The 27,702-nt window shown below is 43.9% G+C and overlaps 2 protein-coding genes and 1 long non-coding RNA gene across 5 annotated transcripts; 2 read left to right on the forward strand and 1 right to left on the reverse strand.

Annotated features, from left to right (window-relative positions):
* The first annotated feature begins 29 nt into the window (after positions 1–29).
* Positions 30–24,586, forward strand: HSPA14 (heat shock protein family A (Hsp70) member 14). 2 transcript variants are annotated; one of them, XM_084781784.1, is made up of 14 exons: positions 31–213; positions 1,703–1,783; positions 1,890–1,972; positions 9,799–9,847; positions 10,020–10,125; positions 11,612–11,702; positions 13,628–13,732; positions 15,180–15,341; positions 16,209–16,364; positions 18,595–18,697; positions 21,528–21,740; positions 22,151–22,324; positions 23,668–23,738; positions 24,366–24,586. In XM_084781784.1, exons 1-14 carry the CDS (start codon positions 157–159, stop codon positions 24,451–24,453), a joined length of 1,539 nt encoding a protein of 512 aa, XP_084637910.1. In that variant the 5' UTR covers positions 31–156; the 3' UTR covers positions 24,454–24,586. The 2 variants fall into 2 exon arrangements, with proteins under 2 accessions (XP_084637911.1, XP_084637910.1); XM_084781785.1 differs by lacking the exon at positions 23,668–23,738 and having other exon boundaries at positions 30–213.
* Positions 1,727–8,272, forward strand: MSANTD7 (Myb/SANT DNA binding domain containing 7). Of its 2 annotated transcripts, XM_084781796.1 has the most exons (4): positions 1,727–1,783; positions 1,890–1,972; positions 4,250–4,744; positions 5,262–8,272. In XM_084781796.1, the coding sequence occupies exons 3-4, from the start codon at positions 4,282–4,284 to the stop codon at positions 5,783–5,785; spliced, it is 987 nt and encodes a 328-aa protein (XP_084637922.1). In that variant the 5' UTR covers positions 1,727–1,783; positions 1,890–1,972; positions 4,250–4,281; the 3' UTR covers positions 5,786–8,272. The 2 variants fall into 2 exon arrangements, with proteins under 2 accessions (XP_084637922.1, XP_084637921.1); XM_084781795.1 differs by lacking the exons at positions 1,727–1,783; positions 1,890–1,972 and having other exon boundaries at positions 4,036–4,744.
* On the reverse strand, positions 18,707–25,969 carry LOC311597575. The gene is made up of 3 exons (XR_014779268.1): positions 25,556–25,969; positions 22,465–22,579; positions 18,707–20,283 (listed from the first exon to the last, which is right to left on the reverse strand). It is a non-coding gene; the product is annotated as an uncharacterized lncRNA (long non-coding RNA).
* Between the last annotated feature and the right edge of the window lie 1,733 nt (positions 25,970–27,702).

The following is a 27,702-nucleotide window of genomic DNA, read 5'->3' on the forward strand; positions in this document are numbered from 1 at the left end:
TCTGATTGGCTGCGACTCGGAAGGCCGGCGCCGCGGACCGGACGCTGTAGGCGGGCGGGAACGTGAAGTCTCCGCAGTGCCTGATGGGCTTGTTACGGGGAAACTAGCTGTGGCTGCTGAAGGCTCCCCTCGTTGAGCTGCCGTGGTCTCCGCCTCATGGCGGCGATCGGCGTGCACCTGGGCTGCACATCGGCCTGTGTGGCTGTCTACAAGGTGAGACTGGGAAGCTGGCTCTGGGTTTCGTGGCGGCCACCCTGTTCTCCGGGCTCCGGGTCATCGGCCCGGGAACCTTGCGTTCAAGCAAGTGACAAGTGTTGTGGATTCTTGGCTCGCTCTCCACAGCCAAGCCCGCTGCGTGGAGAGTGGATGCGGAGGGGATCTCGGGCACTCCGAGATGCCCTCCTGGGACGTTAGGGCTGCTGTCACCTTTGAGGAGTTTCAGGTATGGGAAGGCCACGGGATACCGGAGGAGTCTCGGGGACCTCAAGCCTGCGGGGTGCACTTAGGAGGCTCCGGCCATAGGATGCCCAGAAGGGTTCAGAAGACGTCAGAGCCTCAGGATGCCTGGAGGAGTCCCCGGGGGCGGAGGACATCTTTCTTATAAAGATGCCCTGGATGTCAGGACCCCTCTGGATGCCGGAGGGACAACTTATTTCTCAAGAGGTGACGGTGACGTCACGGGCACGGGATTCCCGGAGGTGGGAGGTCTTTGGAATTTGTGGGCAACCCGAAGCACTGTGGAACTGCTGCAGAGAGACGGGTACCTAGTTAAGAGTTGACACTGCAGTACACACTTGATGATTCTAGAACTGAAAACTTAACAAGGAGCCATGGCTTTTTCTCCTGAATATCGAGGCAAGGAGGAACGATGACAAGGAATTTGCCCTCTGCTAGCATCGGGTTTAAGCCATATGTGGCTTATATGGAAAGTCCCAAGGGATTAGCTACTGCGTTTGTAGGAAAGCAGGAGGGAAAGGTTTATTTGTGGGAGAGCTGGGTTACCATGCTTGCTAGTTATTGTGTGTAGAGTGTGTATATTTGATCCAGTTGACTATACAGAACTTATGCGGGAGTGGGGGGTGCACGGAATAAAACCCTTTTATTAAAATCTAGAAACTAATAGTGGCAGTTAAAAGACTGATGTACCTATTTTTCTTTCCACGTAGATGGCAAAGTAACACTGGCATAAATGCCAAAGTAACCTGCCGTTGGTGTTCTGAGTTAGGCAGGACAACCAAAGAGACGCTGGAAGACTTAGGCTTTGCAAGTAGCCTGGTCCAGCAGGTCTCTGAGGACCGAACCCCCTGTAGCCTAGCAGGAGCCCTTTTATTGATTGTGACACAAAAGGTCTTTTAGCAAAGCAATTCCCAAATACCAAAACCTCTCATCTGATATAGGAGCTGTCTGAAGGAACCATTACCTACACAATTATCAGCCATTGCAAGACTTTCTATTTTGGAATGTCTTGTGACTAAGGTCACGTAGAGGCTCCGAAATTCCCAAAGGAAGAGCAAATCAATTAATCCCAGCGAACAGACACTGATTATTTATAAAAGAGTACTTCAGGGCCTAAGTGACCATCACTCCGGAATAAATGGCCAGGTACAAGGCTCTTGTAAAACCCACTACAAATGTGCAGATGTGTCCAATGAGATTGTGTATTCCAACGTGAAAAAACTAACCCTGGCATGTCTTTCTTCAGGATGGCCGGGCGGATGTGGTTGCAAACGACGCAGGGGACAGAGTCACACCAGCCATCGTTGCTTACTCAGAAAATGAACAGGTACTCTCTACTACCCTCGTTTTGGGGGGGGGGGAGCGGGGGCGGGTTGTCCTTTTAAATAGTGAAAAGTTGCATGCACTGTAGTTAATATGCTGCTCTTTTTCAGGTGGTCGGCCTGGCAGCAAAGCAAAGTAGAATAAGAAATATTTCAAGCACGGTTGTGAAAGTGAAGCAGATCCTTGGCAGAAGGTATGATATAAAGTACTTTAAGAGATGGTAACCAAAAAAAAAAAAAATTATGTTCGTAAGTTCTAGGCGTAATGCAAAACAAAACTAGAGAAATTGCAGTTTGCTTGATGGTGGTCATTTCAGAGAGGACCCCAGTGGGTTTGCTCAGAAATTGGCTTCTTGCTAACAGGTCTGAAGTATTGATGAAAGCCAACGTTCACTCTTCGTCATTTGTGTCAGTCACAAGTGGTACTTTGTTTTGTTGTTATTGTTGTTGTTGTTTTTCCTGAGACAAGGTTTCTCTATGTAGCCTTGGCTATTGTAGACCAGGCTGGCCTCGAACTCACAGAAATCCACCTACCTCGGCCTCCTGAGTGCTAGGATTAAAGGCGTGTGCAGCCACCGCCACACAAGTGATACTTTGGGCTTTTTGCATTTTTTTCTTAACTGAGTGAACTTGAATAATTTTGTTGGAATTTGAAGTTTTCTCTGCATGATAACTGAGTTCAGCAAAATCTCTTATTGATCATAATTTATGTAGCTGCTTTTGATTTTCCTCCTTGGGGCCCTTTGTGATACTTTCTGGGAACTGATTTTTTTTCCAGTTGACTCACAAATATAATCATTGGAGAAACAGCTTAATTAATATCTTAAGAATCAGGTCAATCATTTGTTGTGACTTTAATTACAAGATTATAGAGGCTTGCTTCCCCAGACTTCTGTCTCCTCAAATTACAGATTATCATAATAATTAGGGCCCTTTCATTTTCAGTGGAGTAGTAGTAATTAACAGTGTTTGAGTGCTTTAGCATCTGTGGTTCTATTCAATCCTCTCAACATCTGCATAGAAATGGGTTGGGCAGGCATTATCCTTTGATACTTACAGATGAGGAAGTCGAGGCACATGGAATTTGTGGCTTTTCCACATTAAAAAGGTGAATTAGATAAGCCTGCAGGTCAGGACTTCTAATCCTTAGCTCTTCTGTGTCTTTTCTAATTCATCTAATTAGAATGTAAATCTTAGACATTTTCTTGTGTTGATTTTGAAATTTGGAGATTATTAGTTAAATTTAATACTTCACTTACTTGTGCATGTTTATTTTATTAGCTCTTGCCCATTTAGCATACTGAACGTGATATCACAGTATTTAGGAACAAATTCAGATTGTGTGTGTGTGTGTGTGTGTGTGTGTGTCTGTGTGATACGATTGTGTGTGTGTCTGTGTGTGTGATACAATTATACTCCATATCCTTTAGCTTTAATAGTTATTACTGAGCATATTAAAAATAAATTGCCATCAAATGTTTTTGAATCATAAGTGGAGAGTTGTGATAAATCTTGAAGCCAGAGTCATTGAGGAGCCAGTAATTTTTGTAAAGTAACACCTGCCCCCCCCCTTGGAGAGAGCAACTAGCATATTATTAGGTTAAGTGTTTCCCCAGTGGAACCACTCTGCGAGACTGTACCTGAGCATCGCAACCAGGACACTAATGTTGACTCAGTCAAGACAGAGAACGTGCATATCTAATATCTACCCCCTGGAAGCCAGTGGTGTTCTGATTTGTTCCCTTCATGCTACCACGACTGTCATTTCTTATACCAGCTTAAGCTCACTTTGCACGCCTGGAAAGTTAAATGCATCTAGCAAGAATGCAGTAGTGGGTCACATGGGTAGCACATAGCTACACCACAATAAATGAACCACAGTGAGTAAAAGCCGAGTACCGTTCAGACATGCCGCTCCCACAGCCCTGCCAGTGCCTCACCTGAGATAGTTACCTCACTCAAGTTGTTTCCTTCCTCGGCCCAACTACTTAGTTGGAGCACTGTCATTTTTATAAAACATGGTCATATCAGTTTCTCAGCCTCGGATGCATTTAGCCCTTTGTAGAAGAGCCAGTCCGTTTGTCACCAAGCCATGAAACCCGTAGCCCAGTACTTCCCATGGATGGGTGAACTCGCGAAGCCGTGGCCTACACGCAGGTAGCACTGTTATCTTGCTGCCAGAATGCCCCTTACGCCTTCCCTATAACTCTCGTTCCCCTGTGGCCTTCCAGCCAGAAGTGTGCTCCTCAGCCCTGGCTTCTCAGCAATTAGCCCCGAGAGGAAAGACCCGGCTGGCTCCTGGAAATATGCTGAGAACTCACAGAGCTTCCCCACGCCTCCAAAACTGCACCCTGCTGCCCAGGAGCTTGCTTCGGTAGCCCCTCCTTCCCAGCCCACTATGGCCACCACCAGTAGCAGTGCCGGCATCCGGTGGTCCAGCCAGGAGACACGAACTCTGCTGTCCATCCTAGGCGAGGCAGAGTACATCCGGCGCCTCCAGACAATGCACCATAATGCAGATGTCTATCAGGCCGTGTCTGAGCGGATGCAGCAGGAAGGCTTCCGCCGCACCGAACGCCAGTGTCGCTCCAAGTTTAAAGTCCTGAAGGCGTTATATTTAAAGGCCTATGTCGCCCACACCACCAGTATGGGAGAGCCACCTCACTGCCCGTTTTATGATACGCTGGATCAGCTTCTTCGAAGTCAGATAGTGACTGACCCAGACAACGTAATGGAGGCTGCTGCTGCTTGGGCTAAGCACTGTGGTCAGGATTTGGTGACCTCTGACACCCCAGGACAAGAGGGGACCAGCACTCGGGAAGTGCAAAGGACTCAGGCAGCTGGCCGGGAGCGTATTTTGCAAACAGTTAAGGAATCAGATGAGGATTGTGAGCTGAGCATCAGTGACCGGATGCAAGACGCCAGCGACCTTGAGGACTCCTGGGATGATGGATCCTCGGGCGCAGGTAACTCCCACGCACAAGGGATGGGGTCTTAGAGGCACTTGGCCCCAAATAGTGTTAGAGTTTGGACCGCACCCTCTTGAGCATAGCTCTCATTTCTGTCTCATCAAACCCCCTTTTTTAGAGTACTCCAGGTTTTTAGCTAGGATCCTAGCTATATAGTCAAACTCTTCACACGTAAAGACGTGCTCTGTCAAAGCACACTAGTTGGGCATCACTTGTGCATGTCAGCTCCAACCCTGAATGCTATGTCTGGTGTCGGGCATTATTTGTAATGGCTACTTTGGAATACATGGGGTAACGAATCGGATGGACAGCCCCCACAGAAAGCGTCTTGGGGAACACACAGGGTCAGTTTTATTGATGATCAAAGAAGCCAAACTATCCACATTATCTCCTTGCAGAAAGCGGCCTTCCCAAGAGCCACGCTGCTTTTGTAACTGTCTCAACTCTGTGGCTGGCTGCAAGCATTCCCTTAGCAGGAGTGTCCTCTTTGCAACACTGTGGCTTTGTTTTTCAGGGTGCTCTCAAGGGACCCTCAGCTACAGCAGCTCCCACCACCTTTTCAGAGGTGCAGTTGCTCCCTGTCAGAGCCTCCCCATGACCAGCCTGAGTGTGTCGAGGGAACCCAATCCTGGCACCAGCACCAGCCGAAACCCTCTTGGGGCAGCCTCCACAGCACAGCATCCAGGCTCCTCTTCCAGAGTTGCTTTTGTCTCTGGTAGGGACAGAGCCCTGACCAGTGAGCCCCCTCCACGGTGGGCAAGGCAAAAAAGGCGCTCGGTGGCCAGGACCATTGCAGCTGAGCTGGCAGCGAACAGGAGGTTGGCACGAGAGCTCTCCAAGAGAGAGGAAGAGAAGTTGGACAGGCTGATCGCTATTGGTGAGGAGGCCAGTGCCCAGCAAGACACTGCTAACGAGCTGCGCAGGGATGCTGTCATCGCCGTCAGACGCCTGGCAACAGCAGTAGAAGAGGCAACCGCTGCTTTTCAGCTAGGGCTTGAGAAGGTGCTTCAGAGGTTGATTTCAAATCCCAAAAGCTAGGAGCTGATGGAATGGATATGTGTCCCAGGCTGGTACAAGCCTATTTCTGACAGCTGCCTTCTGAACCCCAGTTCCAGGAGAGACGAACTGTTAGTACGCACAACAGTAGTGAGTTCCTTTTCCTAAGATCTTCCACTAACGGAAAGGCCTAGCAGACAAGTCCACGAGCTGCCTTTTTCTGGCTTCCCACTCGTGTGAAGCAATTTTCTTTACCTCTACAACAGTCTCATCTGTCAAGGGGGATCACAGTCATTCCTGCCCTGCCTACCTCACAGGGTTGTTGTGAGGGTCCAGTAGCTTTTAGATGCGAAAGGGTTCAAGTTTGAAAGCACTATGCACATGTTCAGTTACTAACACGATTGCCCTTGGCTGAGGTAAGCTGGGGTGGTGAATGCGGTAACCTCCGTTTTACAACATGCAGAGGTGTAGCAGTATCCGTCACTGCTTGAACCTTTATCAGTTTAATTAATTTGCCTCTTAGATTGAGATCTTAAGTTCTTAAATCTCTCCATGGCTCAACTAGTCTCGGCACAATTGTATTTGTGTCTCGGTCTCCTACATTTTCGCGACTGTATCTCTGACATACCTACTAGCAAGCACTTAGTCCCGCCAGCTTCCCTTGCCTTGTTTTACTAGTTCCTGCTCTCTGTAGAGATGAGGATCTCAGTGAGCACTGTGGGAGGTAAATGCTTGGTATTGCTATACTTCAGTATGGGAAAATAGTGTAAGGAAATTCTTTGGATTTTGTATTATTTGAGCCCCTTAAATTCATAAATTGTGTGTTTATGTTGTGGTTGCCATGTGAGCATGGAAACAACCCAGATTATAACTTTCCAATCTGCCTGTGGCTGCTTCTGTTTCTTACAGGTTGATGCAGGGTTTGGGCCCTAACGTGTTATTGAGGGCAAGTCTAGTTCCAAAGTACCTTTTTTTTCCAACAAGAGTTGGTAGGGTTGGCGGATATAGTGGGAGCCGCTCATTTGTCCTTTAGCTTAGAGGATGCTAGGCAGCCTCTGAGCAGACACAGCTTTGTTTAAGCACCAGCCCTGAACCAGTGCACTCCCCTCAGCATCCCGTTGCCCTGTGAGAGCTGGTTCTTAGTGGGTCTTGTAGTACTCTAGAAAACACAGGTAAGAGTCTGGGGATTTAAATGCCCTTCTGCAATTAGGACGCTTGGAGAAAATGGGCAAGTATGTTGAGAGGTTTGGTTTTTTTGTCGTCGTTGTTTGCTTGTTTGGTTTTATTTTTTTTTCAGGGGGGCGGTGTACATTGTAGTCAGGTGCTTACATGGAAGCTGGAAATATAAATTAGTAAAGAAAAGGACAAAAAACTGTGGGACCTCCGTGGAACCATGGCTAGGTGGCCAAGAGCAAGCTGCTGCCGGAATGAGCCCTGCTCCATGAGCAGTGTTAGCTGTGAAACACTGGGGTCTGGGGGAGCTCCCTGCCCCCAGCTCTGTCACAGCCTCTTCCCCTTTTGTGCCTCATTTCTTTAATCTCTAAGTTGAGGAACTTCTACTAGGTAATGTTTCTAGTACCTTTCAGTTTTAACTTTTAGGTAACACAGTACAGGTAAAGATGGAGCAGCTATTAGTAGATGTTTGAAATACTGTTTACGGTGGCATTTAAGGGCACCCTCTATAGTGCTGATGTTTATTGATGGTGGCCATCCGTAGATGCCTTACTTTCATTGAAGTGGATACATATATAAGTGTATGATGTCTCTTGTGTTTAGACCATGACATGGAAAGATGCATATATGTTGTAACCAAATAAAACGAATGTAGATAATGTTTTCTGGAGGAAACAGAAGCACTTGAAGGAGACATAGGCCTATGCTGTAGAAATCTGATGGTGACAGAGTATGTAAATGGGCATTTATTTGACATGGGAGAAATGCTAAGGAGCAGAAGTGGAGTTAAATGTGAGGGATTTTTGGAAACCCTAACCGGGCAGAGAAACCAAAATAAAGGAATAAACTTCAAAGTCCTGAGGCATTAACAAGAAAACATGCAGAGCAATAAAGGAGACTGTAGTGGTGGAGCCAAGCCCGGGAGAGCAGGCTGAGGTCCTGCTTGAGTCTCAGGCTTACCCTTTACCTCCTCCAGCAAGCCTTTCACCATCTGTAACTCAGGCTCTTCATCTAACAGCTGCCTGTCCTACCTACCTCACAGGGGTGTTGTGAGGGCCAGCACACTGATGAATGTACAGTTAGATGTGTAGCCACTGGAACGTAACAGGAGTGGAAAAGGAGACCGCAGGGCACTTGGGTGCTGGTGCTGCCAAACCAGGGGCCCTGATAACCCTAAGAGATATTTGGGAAAGTGGACAGGGCATGCTGATAAAACGTTGGGGTGCGCTGGTAGGACCGACACCTCCTGAAGGCCACAGTGTGAGTGAGGTGCTGTGCATACCAGCCTCGCACCTTTGTTTGTCTGTTACCTAACTTAATCCTGGCGTGTACAAATAAAGTTTTGACTTGTGTGTAGTTGTGGGTCTGTCCACTATTTTCTGATGGTAACTAAATCCTTTGCCACTTCGTCTTGCTTTCTGTGTGTCTGTGTGAGTCTCCAGTGTCATTTATGTGTGTCTTGCCCTTGTGCTACGTGGGCGTCCTGTCCTCAGACAACTAAGAAATGAAGTTCTAAGAGTTCTGTCATTCCCTGAACTAGCCTTCCTGGAAGATGCTCCTGTGCTGTTGGTTAGTAGCTTACAGGCCACGCAGTCGGGAGAAGTTGCTGGCCAGTTCAAGTAAATTCTGCTCTGAACACACAAGAATTACACGGAACAGGGACAAATTTACTCTCTGCACACACTTTGTCTTTTCTTGCGCTCCCTTAAAATATCTGGGATGAAGTCCATATGCTTTAGAAAATAGGAAGGCCAGGCAGATTCATTGGGGTCGGGGGCTGGGAGGGGGATGACTAAACCCAACACTGTAGATCTAGTTGCTGGCCAGTTACACTATTAGTTAGCTGTGACTAATTTTCAATTTTTAGATGATAAGAAAGCTAAGATGAGCCTGCATGTGATTTCACAGTTGTAAACCAAATTAGCCTATTTAAAAACCCTTTCTGTCCCCTCGGGTGGTAGGGGTTAGCGTTCTCAAATGACCCCTGCTCGCTGTTGGCCACTATTCATTTTCAGCTCCTATTCAGCCTTAGAGACTTGGTGTAGAGAACAGTCAGAGCTTCTTAGACCACTAGAAAGGAGCAGACTGTTTTGTTTTCATTTCTACATGAAATTAATCAGAGCTCCCATCTGTTTGAGGAGCAGAAGTAGAGTGGTTGTTTACAGCATTAGTGGGAGGCTACTGAGGAGTGGGTGGAGTCAGTCCTGCCTTTGTCCCTGTTAGCCTGTAAGTAACTACCCATCTCAGAACATTTCTCTAAAATAATGAACACCTTACCTGTTCCACTTGGTATTATGAGGCCTGGAAATAGTGACAGCTGCACACACTGGTATTAACATCTTAGTAGCAACCATTTTTTTTTTAATTTCATGTAGTTATTTGCATTTTACACGGGGCATTAATCTATAATGTCTTTTGGTGTATGCATAAAAGAGTACAACTCTCCATATATAGAGTTTATACTTTGGCTCAATTTTGGTTTGGGGTATTAGTTTTCATGTATAAAAACCAAGCAACAAATGTGGGGTTAGGTCTTTACCGCACCTGAGTTTACAGTCTTACTTCCTTTTGTCCTTTGTATCTTAGTAGTTGGGTCTTCTGATCCTAGGTGTGAAAGTGCAGAGTTTTAGATACAGTATTCAAATTCATTCAGAAATGTTTGGCCAGGTCAGAACAACAGTTAAGTACTTTCAAATGCAGTGAATAACAATTAAAGCTGTTGTAAATCCTCCATTAAATTCAAGCTTCTGTGCTACTATTGAGCAACTTAATAATTTAGTTGATGTTTCTATTCAGTGGTGTGAAAAGCAACAACTTCTTTAAACCTTACATATCTACAATATTTTTTTAATGCTGAGGTATCTATATCTCTTTATGAACAGCTCTGCCGACCCTCAGGCTCAGAAATATATCTCAGAAAGTAAATGTTCGGTGAGTATGGCTCTTTCTTTTTTTTTTTTTTTTTTGAGTATGGCTCTTTCAATCTCTCACCTACTCAAAGTCATTAATTGTCAAAGGTCATGACATCCAGTACAAACTGAAATTCATTTACAGTTTTTATTTATGTTTGGTATAATTATTATTATTATTATTATTATTTTAGGTCATTGAGAAAAATGGGAAATTGCGGTATGAAATAGATACTGGAGAAGAAACAAAGTTTGTTAATCCAGAAGATGTTGCCAGACTCATATTCAGTAAAATGAAAGGTACTACGCAAAAGTTAACTGCTAACTTGGTTGGTTTTGCGACTTCCCCTGGAGCTGGAGTTAGAAGCAGTTGTGAGCTACTTGATGTGGGTGCTGGGAATTGAACTCAGGTCCTCTGCAAGAACAATGCATGTTCTTAACCACTGAGCCACCTCTCCAGCCCCCAACGGTTAACTTTAAATGATCCCTTAACTTAACCTTAAAAGAGTTGGGACAGTGATTCCCAGTGGAGACAGACACTGCTGGCTGGCTGGCTTGGCCTACTTGTAGAGTTCTAAGCAAGTTAAAGACACACACACACACACACACACACACACACACACACACACACACAAAGATTTGAGAAGGAAAACAGCGAGTGAGTCCATAAATTAGCAGTTAGAACTAAAGTAGATTTTGCTTGGCTCTGGCCTTAACCTTCCCTGTAAGGACAGCGCATACCTGAAATGCTTGGGACCAGAGGTATATAAAATTTCAGAGATATTCAAATTTGAAGATATTTATATAGCATCTGCCAGTTAGGAATACCTAATCCGCGGGTGGAGTTGTGGCATACATCTTTAATCCCAGCACCTGTGAGGCAGAGGCAGGTAGAGCTGAGTTCTAGGCCAGCCAGGGCTGCTCAGTGAGTCCCTGTCTAGTGGCAGAGGTCGGGCTAATCCCTAGTCCCAAATTCTGAACTTCAAAACTTTCCAAAACCAAAAACTTGTTGAGCATTGCTTTGAAACACTGCAGTTTCCAGATGTTCAAGCTGTAATGTGAAAGGGTTGGGCCAGGTTCCTTATAAGGAATGGTGGTGTTGGCACAGCCCTTTTTTTTTTTTCTTTTTTTTTTAATAATTTCTTTTTATTTCATGTGCATTGTTGTTTTACCTGCACGTACATCTGTGTGAGGGTGTCAGGTCCCACGGAACTGGAGTTACAGACAGTTGCGAATTGCCATGTGGGTGCTGGGAATTGAACCCTGGCCCTCTGGAAGAGCACTCAGTTCTTAACTGCTGAGCCATCTCTCCAGGAGCTTTTAATCCCAGCAGGCAGATCTGTACAAGGTGATCTCTCTGAGTCAGCCTGATCTATCCAGCGAGTTCCAGGGCAGCCAGGGCTACACAGAGAAACCCTGTCTTGGGGAAAGAAAGAAATCTTGTGAGAGGCAAGGCAGTCCTTTTTTGGAGCCTCTTCACATGAATGTCTTTGAAACTAGTACCCTGGGCCCATCTAACTTAGATTTCTGACAGCCCAAAGCTGAAGAGCCTGGGTTGTTGGAAAGTGCCTGCTTCTGGGTCCACAAACCATCATGAAAACCATAAGAAACAGTGCATGACTTAAGAGCCACAGGAGGGAGTGGACAGGGGTGGGGTGGGGCCAGAATTGGGGCCAAGGTTTAGTGAGAAAAATCTTTGGCTTCAATTAGGAAACTACAAGAAAGTTACATCACTTACAGTGCATCATCACAATATATTTATTCGTGTTTGCTTTTCAATGTACAGAAACGGCACATTCTGTCTTGGGCTCAGATGCAAATGAAGTAGTTATTACTGTGCCGTTTGATTTTGGAGAAAAGCAAAAATCTGCTCTGGGGTAAGTGTAACTCTCTTAACTTGGTTAGTTAAAAGAAATACATTACACTCAGTGATAAAATGTAAAGTTCCGTTTGGAGATTGCTTCTGCGGTACAGTGGCATTTATAAATATCTCATGGTAATGTCGTTAGTGTTTCTTTTTTTGAAGAGAACTTAGTATTAGATGCCCTGTGCCCTCTTAGCTGTTTTGATTGGGAACTGTTTTAACTACCAGATTAAACTGTTGTTTATGAATCAGTTTGCCTGCTTCATGTAATTGAGGCTTATGTTGGAAATGCATAAGAATGTTGTAAGAGAAAGAAAAAACCGAAGTGATTACTAAATGAATGGAAGTGTATTCCACACCACTGGGGCTGCCTCTCAGGGAAGCGGAGGGAATGGGGGAGGGGGTTAGGGCTTTAAAGGGAAACAGGTGCTTTGAAGGAGGGGAATCTGTAAGCTGGGGGGGGGGGGGCTTTGAAGTGTCTAACAGGTACTTGTTGACTAGAGAATGAAGGCGCCAAGCAGCTCCCATAGCCCTTACATACTGACAGGCAGCACAGGCATATGTTAATGGAAGAGCCAGAGATTAGGAGAATGCTTCCCTTTAGCAGGTAGAAGCTATTTTCCCAAGTCCCTATGGTAGTGTTCCGCCTGTGCATTGGCAAGCAAAGAACTGCCACATTTATCTGTGAGCCCACAGCAAAGAAATCAGAAGATTACACAATGTTGTAGACGTTTTGATTGCTTCCTAAAATTTGTAATCATGACATTTATTTGCTTTCTTCATTCAGTAAAAATTACTGGGTTCCTTTACCTTATAAGGTACATTGTATTCAGGTAGACTGCCCAGGGATGAGTGCAGTGCAGCTCTGACCTCGCAGAAGTGACTCTAATTCTGTCAGAGTGGTACTGCTTCAGAGGGGGATGTTCTGAGCAATAAGGAGTCCAGGTACTGCTCAGCCATTCAGGGGCCAGAGGCTCCCCGAAATAAACTTTTTAGAAGAAAATAGATATTTTTGAGAGCTGTCTTCCCATCTCTTTCTATTTTTGTGTGTAATCTGCACATGCGTAGTACATATGTGTTTGCTGGTACCTTTGGAGGCTTTCTGTCACTTACTACCTTATCTCTTGTGACAGGATCTCTCACTGAACTTGGCACTCACCATTGGCCTGGGCTCCTGGTTATCAAGTGCCTAAGATCCTGCCCTGCCTCCTGACTTACACACATACACACTCACTCACCACACACACACATACACACACACACACACACACACACACACACACACACACACACATACACACACACACACATACTCACTCACTCCCTGCCCTGCACTGTGGCTACAGATACACACCATCACACTTGTGTTTTATATGGAACGGACATACACACACGCAGCCCTGTACTGTGGTTTGTGGTTGCAGACAAGCACCATCACGTTTGTGTTTTACATGGGTGCTGGGGATTCAAACCCAGGTCCTCATGCTTGTGCAGCAGGCCTGTTTACTGACTGAGCCACCCCCACTGGCCATGACTATTTTATTTTTTTCATATTCAATATAAGCACAAACTACTGTGTCAAGAAAACAAGCTCTGGCCAGGCGTGGTGACACATGCCTTTAATCCCAGCACTCAGGAGGCAGAGGCAGGTGAATGTCTGAGTTCAAGACCAGCCTGGTCTACAAAGTGAGTGAGTCCAGGACAGCCAGGGCTTTTTATACAGAGAAATCCTGTCTAGGAAAGCCAAAAGAGGGAGAGAGGAAGCCCCAGCCTCTGAGCAGTGTATTTGTAAACAGAAGTAGTTCCAGTCGCTTGCCTTGCACGTGTTTTTCCTTGCACTGTCTCTTGTGGAGTATCATTTGCAAGCGCAGGAGCCTTTCAGCTCCAATGTAGGACTGAGCATGTGATATGAAGTTCACTGAGAGCGATTGTTCACAGGGAAGCTGCTGGCGCCGCTGGATTTAACGTGTTGCGACTAATACACGAACCATCTGCAGCTCTTCTTGCTTATGGGATTGGACAAGACTGTCCCACCGGGAAGAGGTAAACACTGGATCTCTAGCTTTCAATGCGATTATAGTAATTATGTCCATAAGCATGGCGCCAGCCTTTACGTACGGAACCACATAGGTCTGAGCAGCTGGGGATGGGAAACAGGGAAAGGGGAAGCAGCACATCTTCCTGTCACCCTCATGTTCTTGTGGAAATTGGCTAACTATAGAGTGACCCACTCTCCAAGTAACACTGAAGCACTATTGCCACTTCCGGGTCTTGGACATGTTTAGAAACAATTGATGCTACTTTAACAGTTGATGTCCATGCATGTTAGAGAAATTAATCTAGATATGGTGGCAGCCTTCTAATAATTAAAAAATATGATAATAAGATGCCAGGCCACAGACATTATATTATATGAGGTTTATTTAAATGAGCATGGAGGAGAAGGAAAGAGGGGAGGGTACTCCAGAGAGAGACAGAGACACAGGTGGGAAAAGAGAAAGGAGGTAGGTCAGAGGGGAAGATAGAGAGGAAGAAAGGGGGTAAGAGAGAAAGAAAGAGCATGAGGAGGATTTGGCCTTTTATAATCTTGGCCAGGGCCACGCCCCACAGCAGGTAAGTAGTGACGTCACACTTGGGCAGATGAAGCAGAATCCTAACAAACCTTTGCAAATTGTTTGACCCTGTCCAAATTTCTCACATTTAGAGAAACTCTGTATACATCACTCGGAAATTGTTTTAAGGTAAACCAGATTAATGTAAAAGTTTAGAAATGATGAATTCTGATATATAAGAAGTGGGGAGTTGGCTTCTAGTGTCCTGTATTTTGGACCTATCGGCTGTTGTCGTAACTTGTATAATATTAATGGGATATCTGTGCTTGGTTCTATTTGGATTGATAATAATCATGAAACCCTTGTTTGCTTTACTTTGAAAAGCTAGTAAAAAAAAAAAGAAGAAGAAGAAGAAAAAAAAAAGTTGCCGGGCGTGGTGGCGCACGCCTTTAATACCAGCACTCGGGAGGCAGAGTCAGGCGGATCGCTGTGAGTTCGAGGCCAGCCTGGTCTACAAAGTGAGTCCAGGATAGCCAAGGCTACACAGAGAAACCCTGTCTCGAAAAACCAAAAAAAAAAAAAGAAAAAGAAAGAAAGAAAGAAAGAAAAGCTAGTGTCTTGAAGTCTAGTCCTTCAGAAAATAGTTTCTTTAGCATGATGGGCCAAAAGGAGCTTTGTTTGTTTGTTTTTCAGAACAATGTGAGTTAAAGGCTGAGTAGCCACTGGTGACTAGGGACAAGCTGATGACTCATCTGGGCTGCAATCTTTCCTCATTGTCATTTGAGAATAGATTCATACTAAAGGCTTTAAAAGTATAGTCTGGCTTTAAAATGTGCTCCTCAGATGAGTTACCCTTTTCTCTCAATCTCTCTCTCGCCCCCCCTTCTCTCTCTCTCTCTCTCTCTCTCTCTCTCTCTCTCTCTCTCTCTCTCTCTCAGCAATGTTTTGGTATTTAAGCTTGGAGGAACATCTCTATCACTCAGTATCATGGAAGTTAACAGTGGGATGTATCGGGTTCTCTCAACAACCACCAGTGATGACATAGGGGGTGCACATTTCACAGCAACCTTGGCACAGTACCTGGCGTCGGAGTTCCAGAGGTGAGTACCACATCCATTCCAATTGCAGCTTCACCTCATGGGTTTCTTTGGCTTATTTTGCTTTGTTTTCCTAATTTACACTTTTCTTTTCCTTTCTAAGATCCATGTGGCTGGAGTGGCAGCTCAGCTACGGTCGGGAGCTAGACTCAGGCCTAATACACTCTTAACAGCCCGGCCATGCCTTTATCCCAGGGTTTTAAACTCTTCTGAACAAAGGAAGATGTATTTTCCTCCTCGTGTGGAGACCCAGGTGTCCTCATGACCTCAGAAGCAGAGGCCAGGTCACTAGCAGCGCAGTGCTCCTTTTAAGCCAAGCACGATAATTCACACTTGCAGTCCCAGCACCTGCAAGGCAGGGCAGGGGACACTCGAGGCCAGCTTGATTCTTCTTTTTTTACAGGTTGAATTCCCACGTAGAGTAAAAACATGTACTGCTTTTTATTATAAAGGTATTGCTTAACAAAAAATTGGTCATTACTTGAAGTCACCCACACTGGATATGAGAGACTTTAATTTTACACATTGTTTTACACGTGAGGAAGCACCCAGCTCACACCATACACAGCGATTGTGGTGACTGTAAGTGACACACATATGCTCTGGTCTGATTGTCACACCTGCAATAGCCTCTAACGCAAAGTATAGTTGATCATGGTTACTTAGTACAGCCATTCAGAATCGCATACAAACTGGTTAATTGTTGTTCCTGAGAGGACGCAGACAGCATGCTTAGGAACATGTGACAGCATTAGGAGCCACATTCCTAGCATCTGATTAATTCATTATTGTTCTAATGGTCTCTAGATTTTAGTGGCATTAAATTATAAATGACCCAGGACCTTTACATTTCAAATGTTACATTTTTAGGTTGTTCAAACATGACGTAAGGGGAAATGCCCGAGCCATGATGAAATTGATGAACAGCGCTGAAGTGGCCAAACATTCGCTGTCAACTTTGGGGAGTGCCAATTGCTTCGTAGATTCGTTGTATGAAGGTCAAGATTTTGATTGCAATGTCTCCAGGTAAAACTGATATACGAGAGACATTTCAGAGATTCCATGTGTAATTTTCCAGTGTGCAGCATTTCTTTCTCTCCTTAGTTATCTGTAGTGAGGGTGCTTCACTGTCTACAGACTTGGAGCTCATTGTTTTTAATCAGGCTAAATAGTTGTTACAGTTTGACGTCAGAGTCCCTGCTCTGTAAGTGTTGTTTTTCATTGAAGATTGACATGTCCTATGCTCATGGTTTTCTCTAGGCTACTTGGCCTGTGAGCGCTCTCAAGAGAGTTATCCGTGGTCCGACCCCCCTCCCCCCCCACCTTCCCTGATGCTGAGATTATAGGCACATGCCGCCCTGCCCTGTTTTGTGGTTGCTGGGGACTTGAACTCAGGTCCTCACCCTTGCAGAGCAAGTGCGCTTGCTCACCAAGCTATCTCCCCAACCCTTTGTTTTGTATTGTGAGACAGGGTCTCATGTAGCCCAGGCTAGCCTCAAGCTCACAGTAGCTATGGGTACCTGGAACTCGTAGTCCTTCTGCATCTACCTCTTCAATCCTGGGACTCCAGGCATGCACCACGGTGCCAGGTTGTGCAGTAGCAGGGCCCAGGACTGCAGCCATGCTAATAAGCAAACCCTCTATAAATTGAGCCACATTCCTAGCCAATGTTTTATATTTTAATCATCTTTATGACATTTAGCAAACACAGATTTAATGTGCAGAAATAGTGCTTAATAGCCTTGTCTTTTAAGTGACCCAAGTGCTTGCACCTTTACCCAGAAGCACAAGGCAGAAGGCTGACGCTGCTCCTGTCGTTCACACTACACGTTTACTAGCAACAACTAGTTAGCGTGTTGTGGTTTCCCAGCGTCTGGCAGCACACTGCTTGGAAGCACAGTTAGAATTAAAGTCACGCTGGTCAGACGGAAACATTCAGTGCCTTGGGAGCCGCTGTGGCTAGTGGCTAGCTCTTTAGCGCAGCCCAAAGGACAGAAAAGGCATTAAAGTGCATGGACATCTCTTGAGAACTGGAGGAGCTTCACGTTGTTTCTATTTCCAGATTGTTCAAGCACTCAAAAGGTGTGTGCTTGCTTACTCCTATCCGTATAAAAAGGAAATGAACTTTGTCATATCTCTTTGAGGAATTTATCCAAACTATTTCAACCATAAAGTATGTTTAGTATCTGTAAGTAAGAAAATTTGAAATCACTCACCTGCGTTTAATAAAATAAGCGTGGGTCAGCACGATGGCTCAGCAGGCAAAGGTGCTCCATGGCCTGAGTTCGGTCCCTGAGGCCCACATGATGGAGGAAGAGAATCAGCTCCTGAGTTGCCCTCTATCTTTACATATGCGTCGTGCACACACACACAGATAAGGAAATGGAAAAGGAATTAGATACACAGGGACTGCAGAAGAGAACCGCCACTCTTGGCAAGTTGTAGAACTTTCCATTATTTAATAGAGATTACTGAGGTTTTTTTTGCTGTTTATTAATAAAATGTAGTAACTTAAAAAAACACTTGAATATGAAATGAGGCAGTACAGTTTTCATAGATGGAATCTGTCTCAATATTACATGTCAGTGTGCAACTTTCTTAGAACAGGCTGGATATTATTATATCATTTCCTTCACCTCAGTAGTCAATAATCATGAATTCAGTTACATGAGTGTATAAGCAAGGGTCAAACATTATTAACCTACAAAATTGTACAATGACACTGAGTAAAGCATTTTAAACTATTGAACATATTTACTATTCAAATGCATCTGTAATATCTTGACTCATTGTTATTACCTGGAATATAAAATTCAATGAGGCTACTCCAAAAATAATTCTGTTTTTCTTTATTAAAAGTCACATATGTAAAAATAAACATGCTACAGGAAAAAATATATCATCTCAGACAGTAATGGGAAGTAACTAGGAATAATTGTTAACATTTGGACATATGAAAATAGAAAAATTGTCCAAATGGTGATTTTTATTAGGGTCAGTGGATTTACTACTGTTGGGCATGCCATGTATTTGTGTATTTTCTTAGCTATATTTTGGATGCTTATTGGTCTGTCATGAGCAAGATGACCCTCCCTTTGAATTGGATATCAAGTATTTTCAGACATGTAGGTAAATAACTCGGGAACACACACACAGAGACAGCTTAATAGCCTGTCACTCTTCTAAGAAGCCAGACAGCACTAAGTCTTTGCTCTGCCCTCTTCTCTCCCACCCACGGTCACACCTGCACATACAGAGCAAGATTTGAACTTCTTTGTTCTCCGCTCTTTAACAAATGTATAGAAGCCGTCCGAGAACTCTTACGTCAAAGTGGATTTACAGCAGATGATATTAACAAGGTAACACTTTATCCTTTCTTAATTTGTTTTAGGAACAATTTCAGGTTTAGAATTTAGGGAATAACTGTAGAAAAATATTTTGTTTCTGGACTTTTGTTAATGTTTAAAGATCTAGTAAACTCACATATGTATGTGTATATTTTGTTTCTTCACCCACAAAAACTAAACCCAGAATAATTCCCCTCCAATAATATGTTTATCCCTATGTGAGACAGACAGATTACTGAAGTGTGTCCTGTGACCATGCACTGTGCTTGTTGACCACTAGCCATTAGCTCTGAGGTAGACACTGCCATCTGCCCCAGTGTGATAAGCTGAGACTCTCAAGTCCAGAGATGAAGCGATTTCCCGAGGACCTTGAGGATCGTTTCTGAATTTGGGGGATAACTTACAGGAAGATGGGCAATTGTGTCATGGGAAAGCCCTCAGCAGCATGGATGACAGCTCTGCCTCCCTGGAGCACCTGCCCACTAGTAGCAGCCCTCCCAGGATGCCTACTGTCCCCCAGGAGGGCTACTCCTTTATGACCTGAGTGTGGGCTCTGACCTTCCCTCTGGGGGCCTGTGGAGGAATGTCTTGAGTGGATGTAACAACTGTCAATAAAACGCTGTTTAGCCAATAAGCTGGGCAGAAGGACAGGAAGTGGAAGGCGGGAGTTCATGGAGAGGGGGCGGAGCCAAGTTTGACAGTTTAGAGAAAGAAAAGACAGGGAAAGAAAGAAGTCTCCAAGGATCATAGGGGCAAGTGCTTGGGAGATATGTATGTTATGAGGTTTAGCGTGGTTTATGTTAGTTTATCAGTAGATGAGAATCCGTTTAGATTCTGCCTGGCTTGTGGTGCTGGCAGCCTTAAAGTACATTTCAGTGGAAACAGCTGCTCAATCGCAGCTTCATTGTCTGGGCCGTGTTTTCTTCTGAGAATCTGGCAAGACTTCCCAATGGAAGTAAAGAGTGTAGCTGATTCTGAGGGTTCGTGGGGTCGGTGGCTGGGGTGTATGTAACCCAGGGAACACCGAAGCCTACTGTAGACGGTCCGTTCCCGTCTTCATTTGTCTTGGGGTTCTGTCATGTAATTGTCACTACAGTACAACTCTGAATTGCTTAAGCCTTAGACTGTTGCTGTGGATATACAGGTTTTTAAGAATTAAAAACCCAGAACTGTCTTTCGTCGCTTGCCCTTGCTGCAGTAAGAACTGCACTCTCGGTGCCTTTTTAGAGCAAGCATTTGCTTGCTTAGGTTACATGTGAGTGGCAGACAGTGGCTGAAGCTCTGCTTCCGTGGCTGTTCCCTTGGCTTCACAGTTGCAGGGCGTAGCTTAAAGGAGCAGCCATGTGCAGTTCCCACCCCTTGGAGTGGAGAAAGAGGTGGAACACACTTGTGAACATCTGCCACCCTCATGCTTCTGTTTACATGTGGTATGACCGTGTGCACCGTCGGGCTCCTAGACGGGCCTGACAGGATGATGGTCAGCCCTCTTACAGGGAAAGGGAGTGGACCATTGGGCTTCATAGGCATTAAGACATTTACCATTCACGGGTGCACTGAAGGTCAGCATGGTCTGCATCTTCAGGTGTTCTTTTACAAACCTTAGTAGCAAGAACAAATAATTAGCGCCCTGCGCTGTCGGCACACACCAGGAATTGTAGTACTTGGGAAGATGGAGGCAGGAGAGTTAGGAGTGCAGGGTAGTCCTTAAATACAGAGCGTCAGACATGAGCTCAGGCTACATGAAACCCTTGCTACCCCCCAGCCTCCTCCAGGTCCTGCCCGCCCCTTACGTGCTAAAAAAGGCAGTGAGCCATGTTACTGTACAGACTACAGTGTAAAGCAAAGCTATTTTCTATTCAAATGTAAGTTTAGAGAAGAAACCCCATTTCTCTGGTTTGTTACTTAATAATTTATTTAAAGTAAAACCTAGTTTTTAAAATTAGATTGCTTACTGTCAATAGTAATGCTATGTAGTTTTCATCCTAAATGAAATATTAGAAGACAACATTTTCCAGAGTTTTTGGGTTTGTTTTTTTGTTTGGTTATTTGGTTGGTTGGTTGGTTGGTTAGGAGGGGGAGTTATAGTTTACTAATAAAGCTTTTTGTTGAATATGAGAATTTTTAAGACATTGTACATTTTTGTTCTGTATTTACTAGGATGATAAAATTTTAAGGAAATTTTTTCTTCTTAAAGGCAAACCCACTTTAAAGAACAAAAACCTGGTACTTCTCACACCCTCACTTGCAGATAGGTGCGGTGCCCCTTGTCGCATCCTACTTGTCCAGGAGCCTTAGTGTTCTGAGCTTCTGTCACGTCGATGTTTGATGATTAGATAAGTGACTGGTGTCCCTTCCCGGGCTGCATGTGGTCAGCACTCTGCAGGTGCAGAGTCTCGGGTGCTGATGGGACGAGTCAGGGTGAACCTGGGGATTTACAGAGCACCTCTACGTGAAGTGCTCCAGAGATGAGGTTTAGTCAGATAGATACTAAGAGCTTAAAGCAGAGTTCTGTACTAACGGAAAACATCTTTCTCCATCAATGCTAAAGCAAAAAAACAGTGTGGTTTTCTTATGAAGAGATTTAACAATATTGGTTACAAAATGTATGTAAACATCTTTTATAAAATGTTGGGATAGCTCAGAATGTTAATTATTCCTCCTGTTCAGTTGACTTAATGCTTAAACTTTGTACCACAGCACTCATAAGCTCTGTATCTTATAGTATGATTTGTATCTTAAATTTGTTTAGAGGAAAAGATATATTAAGTTCGTTTGTTTGTTAGGTAACATGTCAAACAAGGCCTCTTGTGGTGCAGGTCTCACCCTGCTCTTCCTGTCTCAGGTTGTGCTGTGTGGCGGCTCCTCAAGAATCCCAAGGCTGCAGCAGCTGATTAAAGACCTCTTCCCGGCTGTGCAGCTGCTCAGCTCCATTCCTCCAGATGAGGTCATCCCTATCGGTGCAGCCATAGAGGCTGGGATTCTTGTTGGGAAAGAGAGCACATCAGGGGACGACTCTCTCATGATAGAGTGTTCAGCCAAGGATATTTTAGTTAAGGTGTGTTTTGTTTTCTGTGCGTTTACATAAAGTTCCTACAAATTAATTGCTCTAAGTATTCATCTATATGGTAATGTGTAATAAGTCCTGTAACAGGTACAGGAAGAACTTGAAATTTAGACTAGTAATTACATAGTTATGGATTCTTTATGCAGTCTCACTACATATCTGTGGAACCTGTTCGTTTCTAAGAAGATAAAGAACAACTCTAAACCCCACCTTCTAGCATATGTAGAGAGAGCTATGTATCAGAATGTAATTAAAAAGGGAGGTGGAATTAGGGTTGTGCCTGTGTTTCCTCTCCCTACTTTGCGGACTGTCAGTGAGGACTATATATCCTCCACAGCAGGAGTGACGGGGGCTATATTCAATTGTAAAGATAAAAACCAGCGTGCTCTCCTGCTCCTTAGGGGGTTGATGAATCGGGTGCCAACAGATTCACAGTACTGTTTCCATCCGGGACTCCTCTGCCAGCTCGGAGACAGCACACACTACAAGCCCCTGGCAGTATAGCTTCCGTTTGCCTTGAACTCTATGAGTCTGAGGGGAAGAACTCTGCTAAAGAAGAGACCAAGTTTGCACAGGTAAGTAAATACTGGACACTATGACTTTGCCCTAGGCAAATACTTGGCTTTTTCTTCCGAAGTTGGTCCAGTTAACCTCCCCATTAATACAAAAGAGATGTAGTCTGTCACATCCTTATGAATAAATTGCTTCTACTTACTCATTTTTCCAAAGTGAGAGAAAATAAGTGATCTTTCGTTTGAAAGCATAAGAACGAAACCAGCCTGTGTTTCCACTGTTTCTCTGCCTTTTGGCTCATCGTAGTAATCAGGTAACTGGAAGAAGATAAAATTTTCCATTTGGTAACTACCAGGTGACTGATAAAGTAATGTTCAAACAGAGCCACCTGCCTCAAGTTACCCTCTGACCTCCTGTCAAAGCTCGAGCCCACACATGTGCACACACACACACACAAAAAGTAAGATAAAATAATTTTTTAAAAAGAAAATTGAAGGCTGGGCAGCAGTGGCCCACACCTTTAATCCCAGCACTTGGGAGGAGGAAACAGGTGGATGTCTCGGAGTTTGAGGACAACCAGAGCTGCACACAGTGACCCTGACTCAGGAAAAAGAAGAAAGGGAATTGCAGGAGTGTGTGGCACTAAGCTGGGAAGAGAGTGTTCCTGTCTGTCCTGTGCCTCCTTTCCAAATGAGGCACTGGACAGTGACTCATAAAATCATCAAACTTGATCTTTGCACAGGCTGGGAAGCAATGCCGAACTCCTAACTTGGCTGTATTGGCACACCAGTCTTTCAGAAACTAAGAAATGATAAGACTCTCATAACACTCATTACTGACAGATGTTAACAAAAACTGTATATTTCTTGAAATGGGTAGCATTCTAAGGGTACATGCAAAGTATGCTTGAGGGTAATCTGTGCTACTGTGGGCACTGGCTTAATTCCCTCCCCTGAAAGTAGTCTGATTTTTGAGGACAGTGCTTCTTAACAGCAATCATGTAAATTGGGTGTGACATAACAAAGGGACAAATACATTAATTGTCTTATATAGTCCCCCTCTAAATGAGATATTTATACTTAACAAGGCTTAACTCCCTAACCTCTGAATTCTGTTTAAATGGAAGGATAATTGAAAACTGTCCTATTTTAAAAGGTTTGTTTTAGTTAAAAACTAAACTTTGAGCTGGGTGTGGTGGCCACATCTGTAATCCCAGCACTCAGGGAGGCAGAGGCAGGCAGATCTCTGGAAGTTTGAGGCCAGCCTGGTCTACAAAGCAAGTCAGGACAGCCAGAGTTACACAGAGAAACCCTGGCTCAAAAACCAAAAAAACCTAAACATTGATCCTTTACAGTAAAAAAGTACTGAATTACCTTTGTTTTTTGTTTTGTTTTTGCATGGACAGGTTGTGCTCCAGGATTTAGATAAAAAAGAAAATGGATTACGTGATATATTAGCTGTTCTTACTATGAAAAGGTACAAAATTAAATGTTTGCAGTAAAATGAAGATTCTCTGAAATTGGGGTCCTCCATAGTTTGGCTAATTATTATGACTCTAGGCGAGTCATTTGTTAAATGCTGTAGCAGTTTTCCTGTGGACCATACTTGCACTGTGGGACCCTCTGCTTTAGAAAGAAGTGTATACCAAGTCATTAGCAACATTATGGATTTTCTATGGACCCTTTTTATCTCTGGAAGAGCTCTAGGAAATCTGTTACTGATTAATTCAGCTGTTGCCATTTATTTACTACTGGGTCATCTTACCGTTTTTATCCAAGTAAATATTTCTATTTGACCTTAGGAACAGTATATTCTGTAAACGGAATGGGCTTGCCATGGCCTGGGTTTGGAGTTGCCATGACCATCCTGAGCTTGTATAAAGTCTGGGGCTTTTATCAAAGTCTTGGATTTCCAAGGAATACAGCTCTGGTCTCAGGTCTAGAGGAAGTCCAAGAGCCCCCAAGAAACAGCACGTGCAAATTTAAAGATACTGGGCTCGTGTTTAATATCTTAAAGTTCTTTTGAAAAATTCAAGGTCCTCCTGAAAGACTTTGTGTTTGTATAAACTGAGGACTTAAGAAATGTATTTATTTATTTCCTTAGGGATGGATCTTTACAGGTGACGTGCACAGACCAAGAGACTGGAAAATGTGAAGCCGTCACTGTTGAGGTTGCATCGCAACTGTTTTAGATAAACCAAGACTTTTTTTTAGAACTATAATATCAACATTATTTGATTTTGTGTATAAGTGTTGTTTATAATAAAATGCTTTTTCGATGAATGGTATAAGCTATGTTTCTATTAAAATACAATTCATTAGTAAGTACTGGGGGTCTTTGTTTTCTTTTTCATATAAGATTAACCATTATTAATGGAAAATAGGGACTTGTTCATGAAGATAGTTAAAAAGAAGGACAGATTGATTTTGTTTGTATTTCAGAGATTTCTGTCCCTTATGATGGAGAGGGCGTGGTGCTACAACTCATATCACTGTAGACCTGTAGCAGAGAAAGGGGTATAAGAAGGAGCCAGAGCAAGATAAACCTCCAAGACACACTTCCTCATCCCCTACTTTACACCCAGTTCTCAATAGTGTCATCATAGCGGAGGGGACCATTCTGACTCAAACCACTGCACGGTGTGAGCCACCAGACTTTGAAACAAAAACCTCAAACATGCTGAAGATCTGATCTTGCATACCAAGCACTTTGCCTGCTAAAGCTACCTGTCAAATTCTAATTTTGCCAATGAATATGACAAGATATAACCAATCGAGAAATACAAGTCCTGGTATCATAATCAAAGGTCCCTATTTTTAGACGTGCTTACTCGGTTAGTTGGTAGCTTTTACATGTATGAAAATTCTTAAAATATTAAAAAGTATGATCATGGGCTGGAGAGATGGCTCAGAGGCTAAGAGCACTGTCTGTTCTTCCACAGGTCCTAAATTCAACAACCATATGGTGGTTTACAACCATCTCTAATGAGATCTGGTGCCCTCTTCTGGTGTGAAGGCACACATTCGGACAGAATACTATATAAATAATAATCTTTAAAAAAAAAAAAAAAGTATGGTCAGGCATGGTGGTGCATGCCTTTAATCCCAGCACTCCGGGAGACAGAGACAGGTGGATCACTGTGAGTTCAAGGCCAGCCTGGTCTACAAAGTGAGTCCAGGACAGCCAAAGCTACACAGAGAAACCGTGTCTGAAAAAACAAAAAATCACAAATAGGTCATTTGAAGAGATGTCAGGTTATCTAAAATGACGAGTGACCATGATAACATTTATACCTGTCTTAGGGTTTCTGTTGCTGCAGTGAGACAACATGACCAAAGCAACTTGGAAAGAAGAGGGTCTACTTGGCCTCCACAGCGCTGTTCATCATCAAAAAGAAATAAGGACAGGAACCCAGGCGGGAGGTGATGCAGAGGCCATGGGAGGGTGCTGCTTATCGGCTTGCTCAGGCTGCTTTCTTAAAGAACCAGGACCTCCAGCACAGAAATAGCACCACTCAGTGGGCTGGGCTCTTGCCCATCAGTCACTAATTGAGAAATGCCTTACAGTCTTGTCTACAGCCTGATCTTCTGGAGGCATTTTCTTAATTGAGGTTCTTTACTCTCAACTGACTTTAGCTGGTATCAAGTTGACAGAAACTTGACACCGTAACACCCAGCAAATGCTGCTATTTTATCACTTTAAGTCAGTATTACCTTCTGAATCTCATCACAGCTCTTGAGTAGCAATGCTGTGTAGAGCCGGATGTGTGTATCATTTCGTTGTGCAGTCCCAGGTACTTAGGAAGCTGAGACCAGAGGATCTTTTAAACCCAGTGTAAGACTCGTGTCGGGAGAGTCTTTTCCTGGAAGCCCCAATGAGAGACGGAGTCTGAGATCGATGTAAATTATTAATCTGTCGCAATGGGATCTACCTGCTTTGGAGAAGGAGTCCCTGAGCAGCAAAAGCTGTGGATTTTTATACCCTTTACAGAAGCAACAGTGATTATTACAAACTTGAATAGCTAATAGAGTGACCTTTAAGCTGATTGGCTAGGTGAGGGAGGGGACCAGGGCCAGACAGCAGGAGGGAACTTTTCCTTTGTTCTGGTCATTGTGACCTGTAGCTCTGATTGGTTGGCCCTGGTGCAAGCTCCTAGGAACTGTTGCTAGCTGTCTGTTTGTGGCTCTCCCTAGAAACTCCGGGGGCGGGGTCAGGTGCTCAGCCCCTGAACACAAAATGGTGTACATTTGGTCTCTGAACCAGGAGTTCAGAGACAGCCTGGAAAGCACAGTGAGACTCTGTCCCTTAAAACATGTATAAAATTGATAACCCAAAGAAAGAGGCTTTTGTTTATAATATAGCAACTTATACAATTAAAGTTTTTTTCAAGTAATTCAGTAAGTTTTAAAAATAATTTTAAAACAAAAAATGATAAAACATGTTATTTATGGGAATAACATTAAAAAATAACTTGAAACAAAAGCTTTAGCAGCAAATGTGATATTGTGTATTTTTTCCAAGTCTCTTAACATCTGGTTTAGCTAGAAGACATCTATATTTTAATATAGGCTTTCCTCTGCCAGTGTATGATACAAGTTATATGACTTCTGGAAAACTCCAGTACACCCATGAGAAAAAAACAAAGGGCAAATGACAAGGTCTTCTTGTCATCATGAAAATGCTTAGTGCTGTTTAGAGAGGAGGACGTGTTCTGAGAAATGTGTGCTGTGACTGGTTATTGTGTACACATTAGGGGACACTCACAGAGCTGCTAACCACATGACAAGGATACAAAGTTGTTACACAGTGCTAGACTGCAGTTCTGTGCTCATGGCTTTCCTGAAGGGCTTCAGGCCCACTCTACCACACTCTGAAAACTGATGTTCTGGAATAGAAAACAGACACTGTTAAATGTTGAAACACTGGGTTTACTCTATGCCGTGGAATTGACTCCTGATGACATAAGCAAAGGCAACACTTCATTTATACAATATTATGATTCAAACGCAAGCACTATTCTGCTGGGCTATCCTCCTGCCCCAAGTCTCCTTTGCTAAATTGTATTGAAACTTTGTAAGACCAAAAACATTTTTAAAAAAGATTTATTTATTACATAGTGTTCGGCCTGCAGGTGTGCCTGGGGGCCAGAAGAGGGCATTATAGATGGTTGTGAGGCACCTTGTGGTTGCTGGGAATTGAACTCAGGACCTCTGGAAGAGCAGATAGTGCTCTTAACCTCTGAGCCATCTCTCTAGTCCCGACCAAAAACATTTTTAAGATTCTACAGATACAAATACTTGACAAATGATTTTAAAGATGAACTAGAGAACTGTAGGCAGGCAGGCTGCCTGAGAGGCCTCTGAAGAAGTAACATTTATGTTAAAACCTAGCTAATAAGAAGATAGCCGCAGCAAAGTGGAAGGAGCTAGAAAGTTATTCG

The sequence above is a fragment of the Acomys minous genome (assembly GCF_964271855.1).
Source record: "Acomys minous genome assembly, chromosome: 5".
Taxonomy (NCBI): domain Eukaryota; kingdom Metazoa; phylum Chordata; class Mammalia; order Rodentia; family Muridae; genus Acomys; species Acomys minous.